The 15,595-nt window shown below is 36.1% G+C and overlaps 1 protein-coding gene across 1 annotated transcript in view; it reads right to left on the bottom strand.

Moving 5' to 3' along the window:
• Positions 1–10,003: 10,003 nt before the first annotated feature.
• Positions 10,004–15,595, bottom strand: part of LOC128657509 (IgGFc-binding protein-like) — a 182,156-nt gene continuing 176,564 nt past the window's right edge. Inside the window, 6 exon segments of the mRNA XM_053711876.1 lie at positions 10,004–11,249; positions 12,157–12,259; positions 12,967–13,104; positions 13,672–13,810; positions 14,780–14,979; positions 15,124–15,254. Coding sequence (XP_053567851.1) covers positions 10,316–11,249; positions 12,157–12,259; positions 12,967–13,104; positions 13,672–13,810; positions 14,780–14,979; positions 15,124–15,254 — 1,645 coding nt within the window. The 3' untranslated portion in view covers positions 10,004–10,315.

The raw sequence follows: 15,595 nt of genomic DNA on the forward strand, positions 1-15,595 counted from the left end.
GAAAATAAACCTAACACCTAACGCATGCGCAATGTCTATCTACCGGTCAACCGAGATCCCCCCCCCCCCCGAAATCCCTAATAAAGTTATTAACCCCTAAACCGCCGCTCCCGGACCCCGCCGCCATCTACATAAACTAACCCCCTACTGTGAGCCCCTAAAACCGCCGCCATCTACCTTATCTATACCCTAATCTGACCCCTTACACCGCCGCCACCTATATAAAAATTATTAACCCCTAATCTAATCCCCCTATACCGCCGCCAGCTATATTAATATTATTAACCCCTAATGTAAGCCCCTTACACCGCCGCCATCTCTATTAAAATGATTAACCCCTAATTTAATCTACCTACCCCGCCGCCAGCTATATTATCTATATTAACCCTAAGTATATTATAGTTAATATAGGTATTACATTATATATATTAACTATATTAACCCTAATTATATTAGGGTTAATATAGTTAATATAGTTACTATAGTATTTATATTAACTATATTAACTCTATCTAACCCTAACTAAATTTATATTAAATTAATCTAATTCATTTATAAACTAAAATATTCCTATTTAAATCTAAATACTTACCTATAAAATAAACCATAAGATAGCTACAATATAATTAATAATTACATTGTAGCTATGTTAGGGTTAATATTTATTTTACAGGTAAATTGTTAATTATTTTAACTAGGTATAATAGATATTAAATAGTTATTAACTATTTAATATCTACCTAGTTAAAATAATTACCCAATTACCTGTAAAATAAATCCTAACCTAAGTTATAAATACACCTACACTATCAATAAATTTAATAAACTACAAACATCTATCTAAAAATACAATTAAATTAACTAAACTAAATTACCAAAAAAAACAAACACTAAATTACAAAAAATAAAAAAAAGATTACAAGATTTTTAAGCTAATTACACCTATTCTAAGCCCCCTAATAAAATAATAAACCCCCAAAATAAAAAAAATTCCCTGCCCTATTCTAAATTAAACAAATTTCAAAGCTCTTTACCTTACCAGCCCTTAAAAGGGCCTTTTGTGGGGCATGCCCCAAAGAATTCAGCTCTTTTGCATACAACAAATACAATCCCCCCCCATTACAACCCACCACCCACATACCCCTATTCTAAAACCACCCAAACCCCCCTTAAAAAAGCCTAACACTACCCCCCTGAAGATCTCCCTACCTTGTCTTCACCACACCGGGCCGAACTCCTGATCCGATCCGGGCGATGTCTTCCTCCAAGCGGCAAAGAAGAATTCTTCCTCCGGCGATGTCTTCCTCCAAGCGGCAGCAAAGTCTTCATTCTTCCGGCGGCATCTTCAATCTTCTTTCTTCGCTCCGCCGCCGCGGAGCATCCATCCCGGCCGACTGCTGTACTACGAATGAGGTACCTTTAAATGACGTCATCCAAGATGGCGTCCGCCGAATTCCGATTGGCTGATAGGATTCTATCAGCCAATCGGAATTAAGTTAGAAAAATCTGATTGGCTGATTGAATCAGCCAATCAGATTCAAGTTCAATCCGATTGGCTGATCTGAACAGCCAATCAGATTAAGCTTGCATTCTATTGGCTGATCGGAACAGCCAATAGAATGCGAGCTCAATCTGCGATGTTCGATCCGCCCCCTATTCGTCATCATTGAGTAAACTTTGACCCTGTATCTCACAGTCTGCAGACACATTACAGCCAATCAGCAGCAGACACTCCCTCCCAGACCCTCCCAGCTCCTGGGCAGTAGCCATTTTAGATTCATTCTGATCGTGCATTGTTAGTGAGAGGAGGAACCGTGTAGCTGCTGCTGATTTTTTAGGGAAATTGATAGCTAGGCTAGTGTATTCAGTGTCCACTACAGTCCTGAAGGACTCATCTGATCTCTGCTGTTTGGACAGCACCCCAAAAAGCCCTTTTTAGGGCTAGAACATCAGTCGTTTTTTTTTTTTTTGCCTGTGTAATTTTGACTGTGAAACATCAGTCTGCTAGTGTAATCTAATTGCAGTTGCCTGCCTGCAGTGCCACCACTCATATCTGTTGTAACAGTAGTGTAAATTTTAAAAAAAAAACTTTTTTGACTGTGAAACATCAGTCTGCTAGTGTAATCTAATTGCAGTTGCCTGCCTGCCAGCATGTGTGCCAGGCCCACTTGCCAACTAGTGCCACCACTCATATTTGTTGCAACAGTAGTGTAAATATTTTTTTAAAAAAACTTTTTTGACTGTGAAATATCAGTCTGCTAGTGTAATCTAATTGTAATTGCCTGCCTGCCAGTGTGTGTGCCAGGCCCACTTGCCAACTAGTGCCACCACTCATATTTGTTGTAACAGTAGTGTAAATATTTTAAAAAAAAACTTTTTTGACTGTGAAACATCAGTCTGCTAGTGTAATCTAATTGCAGTTGCCTGCCTGCCAGCGTGTGTGCCAGGCCCACTAGCCAACTAGTGCCACACCTCATATTTGTAGTAACAGTAGTGTAAATATTTAAAAAAAAAACTTTTTTGACTGTGAAACATCAGTATGCTAGTTTAATCTAATTGCAGTTGCCTGCCTGCCAGCGTGTGTGCCAGGCCCACTTGCCAACTAGTGCCGCCACTCATGTTTGTTATAACAGTAGTGTAAATATTTAAAAAAAAACTTTTTTGACTGTGAAACATCAGTCTGCTAGTGTAATCTAATTGCAGTTGCCTGCCTGCCAGTGTGTGTGCCAGGCCTACTTGCCAACTAGTGCCACCACTCATATTTGTTGTAACAGTAGTGTAAATATTTAAAAAAAAAAACTTTTTTGACTGTGAAACATCAGTCTGCTAGTGTAATCTAATTGCAGCTGCCTGCCTGCCTGCCAGCATGTGAGCCAGGCCCACTTGCCAACTAGTGCCACCACTCATATCTGTTGTAACAGTAGTGTAAATATTTAAAAAATAAACTTTTTTTGACTGTAAAACATCAGTCTGCTTTTTTGTGTCAGGCTCACAGCGTATACTGTGCCCACTTGCCCAGTGCCACCACTCATATCTTGCTTAATAGTAGTGTAAGTGTACATTTAAAAAAAAAAAAAAATTTTTGATTGTGAAACATCAGTATGCTTTTTTGTATCACCACAGCTCTTCGTGGTCCACCCTCAGAGAACGACTCGACCGACAGGTAGCAGACTATCTTGCCTTAACTGCAGATCTCAACACTCTGAGGAGCGATGAACCCCTTGACTACTGGGTGTGCAGGCTTGACCTGTGGCCTGAGCTATCCCAATTTGCGATAGAACTTCTGGCCTGCCCCGCTTCAAGTGTTCTGTCAGAAAGGACTTTCAGTGTTGCAGGAGGTATTGTCACTGAGAAGAGAAGTCGCCTAGGTCAAAAAAGTCTAGATTACCTCACCTTTATTAAGATGAATGAGGGATGGATCCCGAAGGGACTGACATTGGACGATACATTTGAATAAAAAAGGCCTAATGAGATGATTTGCCTTGGGCTATAAATGGTCCACAAGCTGCTGTATGTTATCTTTGAATGCCGGATGACTTGCGTGACTTATCCGCCACCAACTAGGGTTCAAGTCGCAATGTTTTAGGGCACTTTCTGCCAGGGAAACAAACATCAATTTTTCTGGCCGCTGCTACAGCAGCGGCTGCAACAATACCTAATTTTTCAGGCATGTGTACATGCCAAATTTTTCTGGCCTCTGATGCTGCACTGTGGCTTCAAAAAACAAAACAAAAAAAAGGCACGTAACAGGGATTAAAGTGATAGGAATAGTACTACTTAACACACCACTCATATCTGGTGGCACAGTAGATTGCACGCGCAGTGCCCCAAATTTGAAGTAGGAGGACCGACCAAGCATCTTTTTCCATCTCCCAGTTCCTAAAATCCATGCCATATACACGACCACGTCCCCTGGTAGGGGACACCGCAGTGGAAGGTACCCGGCCGAAATTTCTTTGCACAAAAGGCAATCCCCAACCTGTACTCGATTTTGCAAAAGGAAGTAACCTTACCATGGGTCCCAGACTGCACGTCTTGTAATTCTCTGTCTGGGAAATTATCTATCTATCTATGAAATCTATCTATTGATCTATCAAATCTATCTATCTATCGTATCTATCAAATGTATCTAGTGCATCTATTGATCTATCTATCTAATCTATGTATCTATCTATCTCGTGGACGGACCGACCAAGCATCTTTTTCCATCTCCCGGTTCCTAAAATCCATGCCATATACACGTACCCTGATAGGGGATGTAACAGGTATTAAACTGATAAGAATAGTACTACTTGACAGACCACTCATATCTGTTGGCACAGTAGATTGCACGCGGTGCTCTGACAAAATGCAGAAGGACATTTGGCAGACGGACATTTGGCCGACAGATCGAAAGCTAAAGAATGTTCCGATTTCGGCCGAGGGGAGATACGTTCCAGAGTGCTCTGTTCTAATCAGAGCCTCGGGCGCCGCAACTGCCTCTGGGAACCTTACCATGGGTCCCAAACCGCACGTCTTGTAATTCTCTGTCTGGGAAATTATCTATCTATCAAATCTATCTATTGATCTATCAAATCTATCTATCTATCTATCGTATCTATCAAAATTTATCTATTGCATCTATTGATCTTTCTATCTAATCTATGTATCTATCTATCTATCAAATATATCTATCTCGTGGCAATGGGGAGTTTGCGGTTGTGCAAATGGACTGTTTGCGGTTGTTTGCGGTGCGTTAAATGGGGAGTTTGGTCTGTCACTGTGAAGCGGGCTTAACCCTTACACTACCCAATCGATACAACATCATACCTGATGTTTTAAAGCACGTTATTCCAAACAATTTAGGAATGTTAGGTGATTTATGCCCTTTATGGATTAAAACCAGACTCTGCATCAACTATGTAATTTTCCGTGGGAGTTTTGCCATGGATCCCCCTCCGGCATGCCACAGTCCAGGTGTTAGTACCCTTGAAAAAACTTTTCCATCACTATCACATCCCTGTGTGTTTTAAAATTTGCCTGCCTATTGAAGTCAATGGCGGTTTGCCCGGTTCTTCCGTTCGCGAACAGTTGCGGAAGTTTGCATCCGCCGTTCACGAACCGAAATTTTTAGGTTCACGAGATCACTATTAAGATTGTGTATAATAAAACTTGTATGAACATCATATATTCTATATAGACTGAGGGACTGCTTATCATTTATTCAGACCCACTAGGTTGCATTTACTTCTTTATGTATGTATATGATGTCACTGTCTATATAGAATATCGGTAATATTTGGTTGTCATGTTTAATCATTGTCCATTTTTAGTGCATTGAATGTGTCAAGAATGTGACAATTATTTGTTTAGGCTTGACATCCAGTTTGGGTGTGTGCTTGTAATAACTACTGATTGGTTAAAGGGTGGTATATGTAGAGCAAGGTTTTTTTTACTTGTTTTAAATAAACTTGTTTTTTTTATTCACCCTTGCTCTGTGAATAATTTAATCTATGCTTCACTATGTGTATATCGTAATCACTAGAGGCAAGATCAGTCCTTCACACACCCCTACAGTGTTGGGCCAGTGCTTGATTTCCTATGTAAGCTGCTATGTTGTAGCGTGTGTTACAGGGGCACAGTAGTCACATGACACAGCATATTGGTTGTTACATACAGTACTTAGAGGAATAACATTTGCCTGCAGCGTGGGAGCTGCTGTGTCTGAAGACACATTTATTTCTCAGTCAGGGTGCAGCTAGATTTTATTTCCCAGTCTACTTATATAATATACATTATGCAGCAGGATTTAAATAAAATGCTAAGTACAGTACTTCTGTTTTTAAATCCCCCCCCCCCAGTTTTTTTTTTTTTTTCAAACTACCCACAAGTTTTATGCTCTAAACAGAGCGGTTCAGGCACTGACATGCTCCGAGAGGGAGGAGGAAGCTCTCACGGCATGCTGTGAAGTTTGTGCAGAAGATTTCTGCTTTTCATCACCTTTGCTCCTAGTAATGTAAATCACTAACAGCTGACACTCAGCTTAGTGTTCTTTTAGCAAGGATCGTATGCATTATTTATCAGTGTGATCTACTCCTGTCACACCCTCTGCTGAAACACAGTCAAACTCGTGTGTGATTAGAGGGTGTGACAGGAGTAGATCACACTGATAAATAATGCATACGATCCTTGCTAAACGAACACTAAGCTGAGTGTCAGCCCTTAGTGATTTTCATTACCAGGAGCAAAGGTCATGAAAAGCAAAAGCTTGGGGTAAGAGGAACAGATAAAATAAACAGCAGTAATTATTTTATTTTTATTAATATGAAAAAGTAGGATTTGGGGATTATTAGAAAACAAGTGTTAAGGGTCCCTTAAAGGCTTTTTACAATTTTAGATTCCATTTTGCTTATATCAATCTGGAGATATGGCACAATACTTATTATCTGTAAAGTGGCATAAGAACCTTCATTTTTCTGCTGCTAAAAACTCTCACTAGACAGTCACTATACATTCTATTGGTCTCACCTTCTGCGCTACTGCAATGTTTACCAAATTTCAAATTATAAAAAATAACTCTTACAGTTTCCAAATCTGTAAAGTGTCATTGAGTCTGAAATTAATGTTTGGATTTTTCTTTCCTAAATGCATCAGTTTGTACTTTATGATATTAAACATTAAATCCCAGTTATTCGTCCAATGCTCCAGTTTTATTACAGCTCTTATTTGAGCCACACACCCCACCCCTCAAACATCAACTCTCAATTTTTATATTGTCTGCAAACAGAAACACCTTTCCCTGGAGCTCTGATAAATAAGTTAAATAAAACAGGTCCCAGAAATGAAACTTGAGGAATAGTACTAATAAGTGCACCTCTGCTTAATGCACTCAGTTTATTAAGATACTATGTAGTGTATCCATAATCCAACATTCTACCCACTTAAGAGTTTAGACAAAGACAATACAGATGTAGTTTGTTGTGTGGGATAGTGTCAAATGCTTTGCTAAATTATAGGTAAGCTACATCTGCTCCACCATGGTCTATCTTTTTAGTTATATCAGTAATGGCCAACTTATCCCCACACAACACATAGGGGCCCCAGATTAATAGTTTAGAAGCCTTAAGAGCTAGATATAAATATATGGCTATTAAACACACAAATAATAATACATTTAATAAAAAATTCCATTGGCATAGGACCATATTTAGGTAAGGTTGCATACCCTATGTCTGCTGTTCTTCTCTCTGAGGGTCCTTTTGAGTTGTGATCTTCATGTAAGACATAATTCTTTCCATTAAAAGAGTTTCTATTAATTTCCCAACTACTAAAATTAAAGGGACATAAAACTCTGAATGCTAAATCTAATTATGTATTCAAAGCAAAGTTTAGTCAAAGAATAAAATTCATATATACACATATAAACCTATACATACATAGGTACACATATATAGACGTATATAAATACATATATATCTCAATGTTAAAGTAATTTGCCTGCCTTTTTTTTCTAACACCTCATATCTTTGAGTCCATATACATTTTGTGTGCAATATTTTTTATAAATAATTTTTATTAGATGATGTTATTGTAAGTGTAACTGTACTTTGTAACGTATTTTTGAAGTGTTTTGTAAGACTTTTTTGTTTTGCAAAACAGTTAACCAGAGCTCTAAAGGACAAACTAACTCGACAAGCGTTAAATTGAAGTGCGCTCAAGCAATCATGTTTACTTTCAACTTGTAAAACCAGCACAATTTAACCTGCGTGCAAATTATTGTGAACATTTTCTATATTTGCTATTCTCCAATTTTCCTGACAACTCTTGTAATGTATTTAAATAAGTTAGCTAAAGGGGCAGCTTACTCATTTTTATAGTCCCTTTAAAGCCCCTGGGTGAATTTTATCATGACTCACAAGCTTTTTTTTTACTTTCTATTTTTTATAATAATAATACAACCTCATCCTCTGTAAGAAAAAAAAAAAAAAGGTGATAAATCCATTTCCATTTTAGTAGCAACCCGTAACACTAAAGTCAAAGTTAAAGGTTCATGATTCAGATAGATCATACAATTTTAAACAACGTTTCAAAATTACTTTATAATCTAATTTGCTTTGTTCCTTTGGTATTTTTTGTTAAAAAGCATATATAGGTAGGCTCAGAATCAGCAATTCACTACTGGGAGCTAACTGCTGATGGATGGCTACACATATATAATTCTTGAAGTTGGCTCACAGAATGTGTTCAGCTAGCTCCCAGTAGCGCATTACTGTTCCTTCTGCAAAGGATACCAAGAAAATGAAGGAAATTGTTAACAAAAGTAAATTGGAAAGTTGTTTAAAATCATATGCTCCATCTGAATCATGAAAGAAACATTTGGGATTAACTGCTTAGTGTTTTTGTTGGAGATTGTGTTTTTATAGCGCTGCAGAACCTGTTGGCGCTCTACAAAAAAACTGATATAAATAATAATATAAGAATTTTTTTGGACTTTACAGATTGTGCTACTTCTCTGGAGAATCACATTTCCTTTCTCTTTTACTTTTAGAGACTGACAAAACAGTGCACAGCTGCATCTAAAGTGTCGTTTTTCAAAAGTTCTATCTGTTTTTGTGCTCCTGTAAAGTGTTTGCCCTTTTAAAGAATTGTTCAGGAATTTTCCTATGCACAAAAAACCCTACCTAAAATGTAAAACCTTTCTTTTAATGTGGTAGCACAGTATCTGTACATAGTAAACCATACAAACTGATGATAACTATACCATATTACTATGTGTGAGTATTAAATGTAATATGGTCTCTTTCCAGTTGGTTCCTTAAAAAATGGCTTAAGTGATAACCTTACAAGGACCAGTTAATAGAGTAGATTTGTATAATCCACAAATGCAAGATAAAAAGACAATGCATTAGCACTTAGGGGCCGATTTATCATGACCCGAATGGGGCCAAATACATCTGTTTCCGTGCGAGCCTTCTGCCGTATGCTGTCGGCATTAATCGATGTCTGGCGGACATGATCACTACAGCGGATTATGTCCGCTAGACACATGATAAATTGACCCCATAGTCTGAACTTCAAATGAGTAGTAGTTTATTTTTTTTTTGTGACAAATTACAAAGTTATGTCTATTTCCACTCCCCCCTGTACTATGTGACAGTCATCAGCCAATCACAAATCCATAAAGGTATTTACTGTGAATTCTTGCACATGCTCAGTAGGAGCTACTGATTTAAAAAAATATATATAAAAAGACTTTGCACATTTTGTTAATGAAAGTATATTGGAAAGTTTTTTAACATTGTATGCTCTATCTGATCATGAAAGTTTATTTTTTACTTGAGTGTCCCTTTAAGGATATAACTGCTTCTAGCCACATGTACCAAGCTGGCAAGTTAAAGTCCTCTCTGCTACTAGAACTTTTCCCTTAATAGTCATTTTACTTATTTTTTGGTCATAAATCAAAATATTAAAGTGAATGTAAATTTTTATGCTAAAGTGCCCGGTTTTTAAAAATTCGATTAAAAAAAGGGGCACTGTAATTCATCAAAATTTACATTTCACTCCTGTTGTGAAAAAAAAAACTTACCTTTTAAACTTCACAGCAGCTCCAGCTTCCTCCGGTCGTCGCAAGCCATTTCTGATGTCAGAAATAATGGATAGGTCATCCTCCAATCACGGCTCCCCCCCCCCAGGGGAATCAGCGTCTGATTTAATGCCGTGATTGGAGGAGGCCGGATTCCTCATTTTAGACCCAGGAAGAGGCTTTGCGACGGGTGGAGAAAGATGGAGCTGCTGTCAAGATTAAAAGGTAAGTTTTTTCACAACAGGAGTGAAATGTAAATTTTGATGAAATAAATTTTAAATTTTTAAAAACCAGGCACTTTAGCATCAAAATTTACATTCACATTAAGTAAAATGTATGTATTTAAATTAATACAGCTGATAAAAGGGTTAATATTTCTTATTAATACAATAGTAAAGTATCGAAATCATTAAAAGTACATTTTTCTTAATCACAAATACATTTTAATGTTTAAATATATGTTTCTTTATTTCAAGATATCAGAAAAGGTTTCCAAAATGTTTCCAATTTTTACATTTTATATATTACAAATTAAAAGCATACTTGGTAAAACGCAGATGTGATAAGTGCATCAACATTTTGCTGTAACATTCAGGAAAAATTCCTTGCTATGAAGAGTTTACGATCTAAATCCCTATATGGAAAGACTTATGATATAAGAAATCAACTTGTCCATATAGACTAGAGGAACATAAAAGTGCATATGTTTTTTTATTAAAAAATCATAATAATAATCAAAGATAAATTTGGTAACTATAATTCAGTTGTTTCTTCAAGTAGATCTGTGTTAGCTTTCTTTACACTAAGATCTTCAGACTTGCTGATATCTTTACTTTTTTCTGACTTTCCATCTGTACTTTTAGCCTTCTTTACCGCTTTTTCAGATTTATTGCCATTTGCGCCTTCTTTAGGCTTGCTGTCTTTTGCTCCTTCTTCATTCTTGCTGACATCTTCCCCTTCTTTAGACTTGCTGACATCTTCCCCTTCTTTAGACTTGCTTACATTTTTCCCTTCTTCTGACTTACTGACTTCTGCCCCTTCATCAGGCTTGTCAACAGTAACATTTTCTTCTGACTTACTGACTTCTGCCCCTTCTTCAGGCTTATCAACATTAACATTAACATTTTCTTCTGACTTGCTACCTTCTTCAGACATTCTCAATTTTGCATCTTTATCTGCTTTCCTCTCATTCTTATCCTCTTCAGTCTTTACATTTCTGCTATCCTCAGAGTTCATCATATTTTCCTCTTCATTAGAAATCTTTGAATTTTCTTTGTCGTCAGGTTTATTTTCATCTTCGTTTAACTTCTCCCCATTTTTATCATCATCCGCCTTTGTCACATTTTTATTTTCAACGGTTGTATTTGTATTTTTAGTTTCAGCATTCTTAACTGTCTTTTCATCATCTTCAAAAGATATCATATTTACATCACCATCAGAATTATTCACATTTTGATCTTCAGCCTTGCCCACATTTTCACTACCTTCCAGTTTCCTTGCACCCTTAACTTCATTAGATTTCCTCTCATTAACTTCTTCCTCAAATGCAATATTAACTACAGCCCCATGTTCTTCATCAATATTTGGCGATGAGTTGTTTTCTGCTGAGCCACCTGACCTAATTGATAAGCGTATGCTTCCACTTTCAGAAGATTCAATTGATTCAATTATTCCCTTCTTCTTTTTTCTATAAAATAAACATATAAACGTTGTTAATGTCTTGCTTTCAGTTTCTAAAAACATATGTCTAAGAATAAAGCATATTTAGCAGAACCTAAATAGTATGATCTGGAGTGTGTAGTCTGTTTGGTACTAGTGTCTATGGGCCTGATGAGCTAAAGCTCTGGTGAGATGATCTAAGAAGTCTTGTCAGCACAGTGAGGTCCCTCAAATAATTTTAGAAACACAAATTTTACATTAAGAGATTTTTTATCTCACTATGCAGGCTTCTGTATGTGAAGGAAAGACTTCTGTTTTACTATATAAGATCTAGATCATCAGTTTTAGATCATCAGGCTTAATCTAATATTTTTTTATTTACATATAAAAATAAATTATTTTTTTTAAATCCAAGAAAATCTTGATCTATACAGGAATATACATATATAGCTTTAACTTCACAGGGTAGCATGCCTGGTTAAACGTACTTCAATGAAAAACACTTTTACGTGGAGGTATGCTCTACCACCAGGCTGATGTACATGAACATCTATATAATGCACAAAATCAATACATTTTAAAAGTCACCCGTAGCATTCACTACTATAGTTGCAGTAGAGCAAGTATAGAGGAAACTAAAGCAAGTTCTAAAGGTTTTAAACACCAGCATTAGCCCAATGCAGAGACAAGAAAAATGTAGAAAATTCAGCTGATGACAAATGATGAATCTGACAAATTCAGAAGTACCAGATTAGGAAATAGCTACAGTACTGAATCTAGAAAACAATCCCTTGGATTATTTTAGGTAGCCAAATATCAAGATTCACTTAACATATTATGTATTGAAAGACAGCAACATAAATTATATTCACAGAACATGCTTTATCATCTTTAAATACATATTTTTGAATTGTATGCATTAAAGTCTAACATACCTGGATTTTAAGCAGAAATATGCTGCAAATGCAAAGATAAAGAGAAGGACGAACACTCCGATTATAACTCCAATCACAATGTAGATAACTGTCTCAGGGTAGACTGAATGAAAAAAAAAAAGATTTTAAATGTCATGGGTATAAACCCCACAGAAGGCTTTATAACTATAAAGATTGTAGTTAAAAAGATGATAATTTTCTTGGAAATTCATATGGAAAAAACAATGAGAGATTTTTATAGAAAGTGAATTGTCAATTATGTTATTACTTTCTGCATAGTCATAATGAAAACATAATTTTAAGACAAATTTGCAAGTATATAAAAATCATTCTTAAAGGGACACTAAACCCACTTTTTTTCTTTCATGATTCAGATAGAGAATACACATTTAAACAACAAATCAATTTACTTCTATTATTTATTTTTGCTTCATTTTTTATATATCCTTAGTTGAAGAAAAATCAATGCACATGAGAGAGCCAATCACAAGAGGCTTTTATATGCAGCAACCAATCAGCAGCTACTGAGCCTATCTAGATATGCTTTTCAGCAAAGAATATTAAGAGAGTAAAACAAATTAGATAATAGAAGTACATTAAAAAGTTTTTTTAAATTGCATGTTCTTCCAAAATAATGAAAGAAAACATTTGGGTTTTATGCCCCTTTAATTTGTGCAAAGAGTTCAGCAAATATAAAATGTAACATCTAAAAACATTTTTCCACAGCCTCTTAGGATAAGTTATAAATAGCAGCACATGCATGTGTAAAATAAAATTGTTTTCTCCTTTGTTATGTAATTATTAAATTACCATTCTCTTCAGCCTCACAGAAGAAACCAGTGTACGTGTCTGGACACAAGCAGCTCATGCCATAGGTAGAATTCATTCCTGGAGGGTCTTCAATACAAGTTCCACCATTCTCACAAGGGTTATCAAGACAAGGTCCAGCTGTAAAAAACAAGAACCAATCAATCAATCAATTAACCAACCAACCAACCAACCAACCAGAGTGATCTATACTGAACTAAAGCAAGTCAGCTTACTAGTGCATTGATGTCAAATTATAGAATAGGTCAGGTGTTGACATATTTAGAATCTAAGTTCCACCACCTGATCAATGCAACAACAGTTTGTAATTGTGCACAAAAAAATATTATAAGAAGAATCAATAAAAAATGTAAATGTCATTATGTTAACAGGAAAATCTTGCGAAACAGAAAAATAAAATAATCTTCCCAAGCACTAGGCTTTTCCTTTTATTGAAGCCACCACTATTGATAATTATGTAATGTAATAAAATGGTGGTTTTGCTTAAAAGGCTACTTTAAAATTAAATGAATGTATCATTAACCCTTGTACGATGTTACATTAAACTCTAATGGGACAGAGAATAAATTAAATCTTGTATTTTTAGTAAAAAGTGCAAAATTAAAAGATTATAAACTGTGGCACAAAAGTAGATATCATTGGTTCCTACTGGTTAAGGATGAAAATACTTTAAAACTTTACACTTACGGACATAGCAGTCACGGGTAAAATTTGCGATAGTACAAATCTCATCATTTTTACATTTATATTCAACGCAGTCAGGAGTTGAACTTTCAGTACACGTGCATTTCTGTGTACAGTCAACAGTGATGAATTCTTCACCAATCTAAAGGGGAAAAAAATCACATGAAATGACAGTATGAAAGACATAACCATTTTATTATTTTTACAATGTTATTTTACTGTACAAACTGTTAATAGGAAGCATCATCTTTAAAGGTAAGGTAAAGTTTAGGGCTATTGAATCCATATAATCAAAGTACTAATTAACCATAAGCTAGTCGCTAACTTTGTTTTTTGTTATATTATGTTGTTTACCTGAAATCCAAAGTTTATAATTCCTAACGTTGTATTCAATTCTCCTCCCCCATGCCACTTCCGTGTTTCTATATGTTATTTCAGCAAGCGGTCTCATCCCTCTGCTTACGTCAGCTCAATGCGCGTTCACAGACTCTATAGATCTTATGCGCATGCACCACTTCCCCCACTGCCAGGTACATTGTTGAGATTGTAACAAATGATTCATTGAGCCTAAGAGTTCCGTCGATCGCAGGCAGAAAGATAATAAAGCAATCGCTACAGAACTTACACTGAGCATGCGCGACTCACTAACGAGCATGGGTGGAAGTAGGTTTAGTCCGACGCATGCGCTCAGTCATCGAGTGACGTCGGAATGGATGGGCTAAACCCCTGAAGGGGAAACAGCGGATTGGTCTATAATATCGGTAGCGACTGTCAATCAAAGTTCCCAAAATGTCGGGCGGACAAAGATTGGTGTCGGAACAATAGTTCAACGTTAGAAAAATATGTAATTATGTGAAATATTCTCGAATGATGAATGAAACTTATGTTATTTTTTAAAAATAGTAAACATAGCGTTAAGTAGTGTGCTCAACTTTACCTTACCTTTAAGAACAGTATTTAATAAGGCTAATGTGGCAGAAATAATAATTATGGTAATGGAAAACTAATGAATAACGCATCTCAATGCATCACTCCACAAACACAATTTAGCTTCATGGTAGTTCTGATTTATTTTACTAGCTGCAATTTATTATTCCCTTAGAAGTCTTACCTTGTAATAACTGTTTTCAAAGGTACATCCACATTGCTTATAGGGTACACAATCATAGCCACTGAGCACATATCCAGGGTCACACTGACAACCCTCAGCACAGGGTGACTCACATTCTGACTCTGATGCCAAATCACTGCAAGTAGCAGGGCAAGAGTTCATGCACTCTTTATATAGACTGGCAGCCGGGCAGGACATCGCTGGAAAAAAAAAATGTTAATAGGTAACAAACAATGAAGTCTATTTTTTTTTACTTTACATGTTCACACATGCTTGTACACAGATATATTAAAACCTTCTGCTTCATTATTTTATACAAAAGAACGTTCTTCTTTTTTACTTACCACATCCAGTAAGTGCTCTCCAGTTTTCAGCTGTGCTGCCATTTTTCTGGCAGTTAATTGCATACTGTTCGAGATTGTCACAAAGCAGCTCTCTGCTTTGGAATTCGGCACATGTATCGAAAAGACAGTTCCTTAAAACACAAAAGAAGCCAGTTACAATGTATCTATTGTAGATTAAAATAATGAAAGATGAGAATTGGTTTTAAAAAAATGTAGAAAACACTACATAATTAGCAATGGCAAAAATAAATAACTACTGGGAAAAATATTGGGGGAAAATGCTAGAAAGCTAAGATTATTGGCTAGTTTCATTTTGCTGCAATTTGCTGCTTGAACACAATTTTTTTTTTTTTTTTTTTGCAAATAAACAGCCAACAACTGAGCTAGACAGCTCCAAAATATTAGGAACAGCCTTTTCTTTTCTATATCAGCTGCTAAATAATAATAGCAACAGTATATCATGCATGCTGGT

Source organism: Bombina bombina, chromosome 4, assembly GCF_027579735.1.
Source record: "Bombina bombina isolate aBomBom1 chromosome 4, aBomBom1.pri, whole genome shotgun sequence".
NCBI classification, from domain to species: domain Eukaryota; kingdom Metazoa; phylum Chordata; class Amphibia; order Anura; family Bombinatoridae; genus Bombina; species Bombina bombina.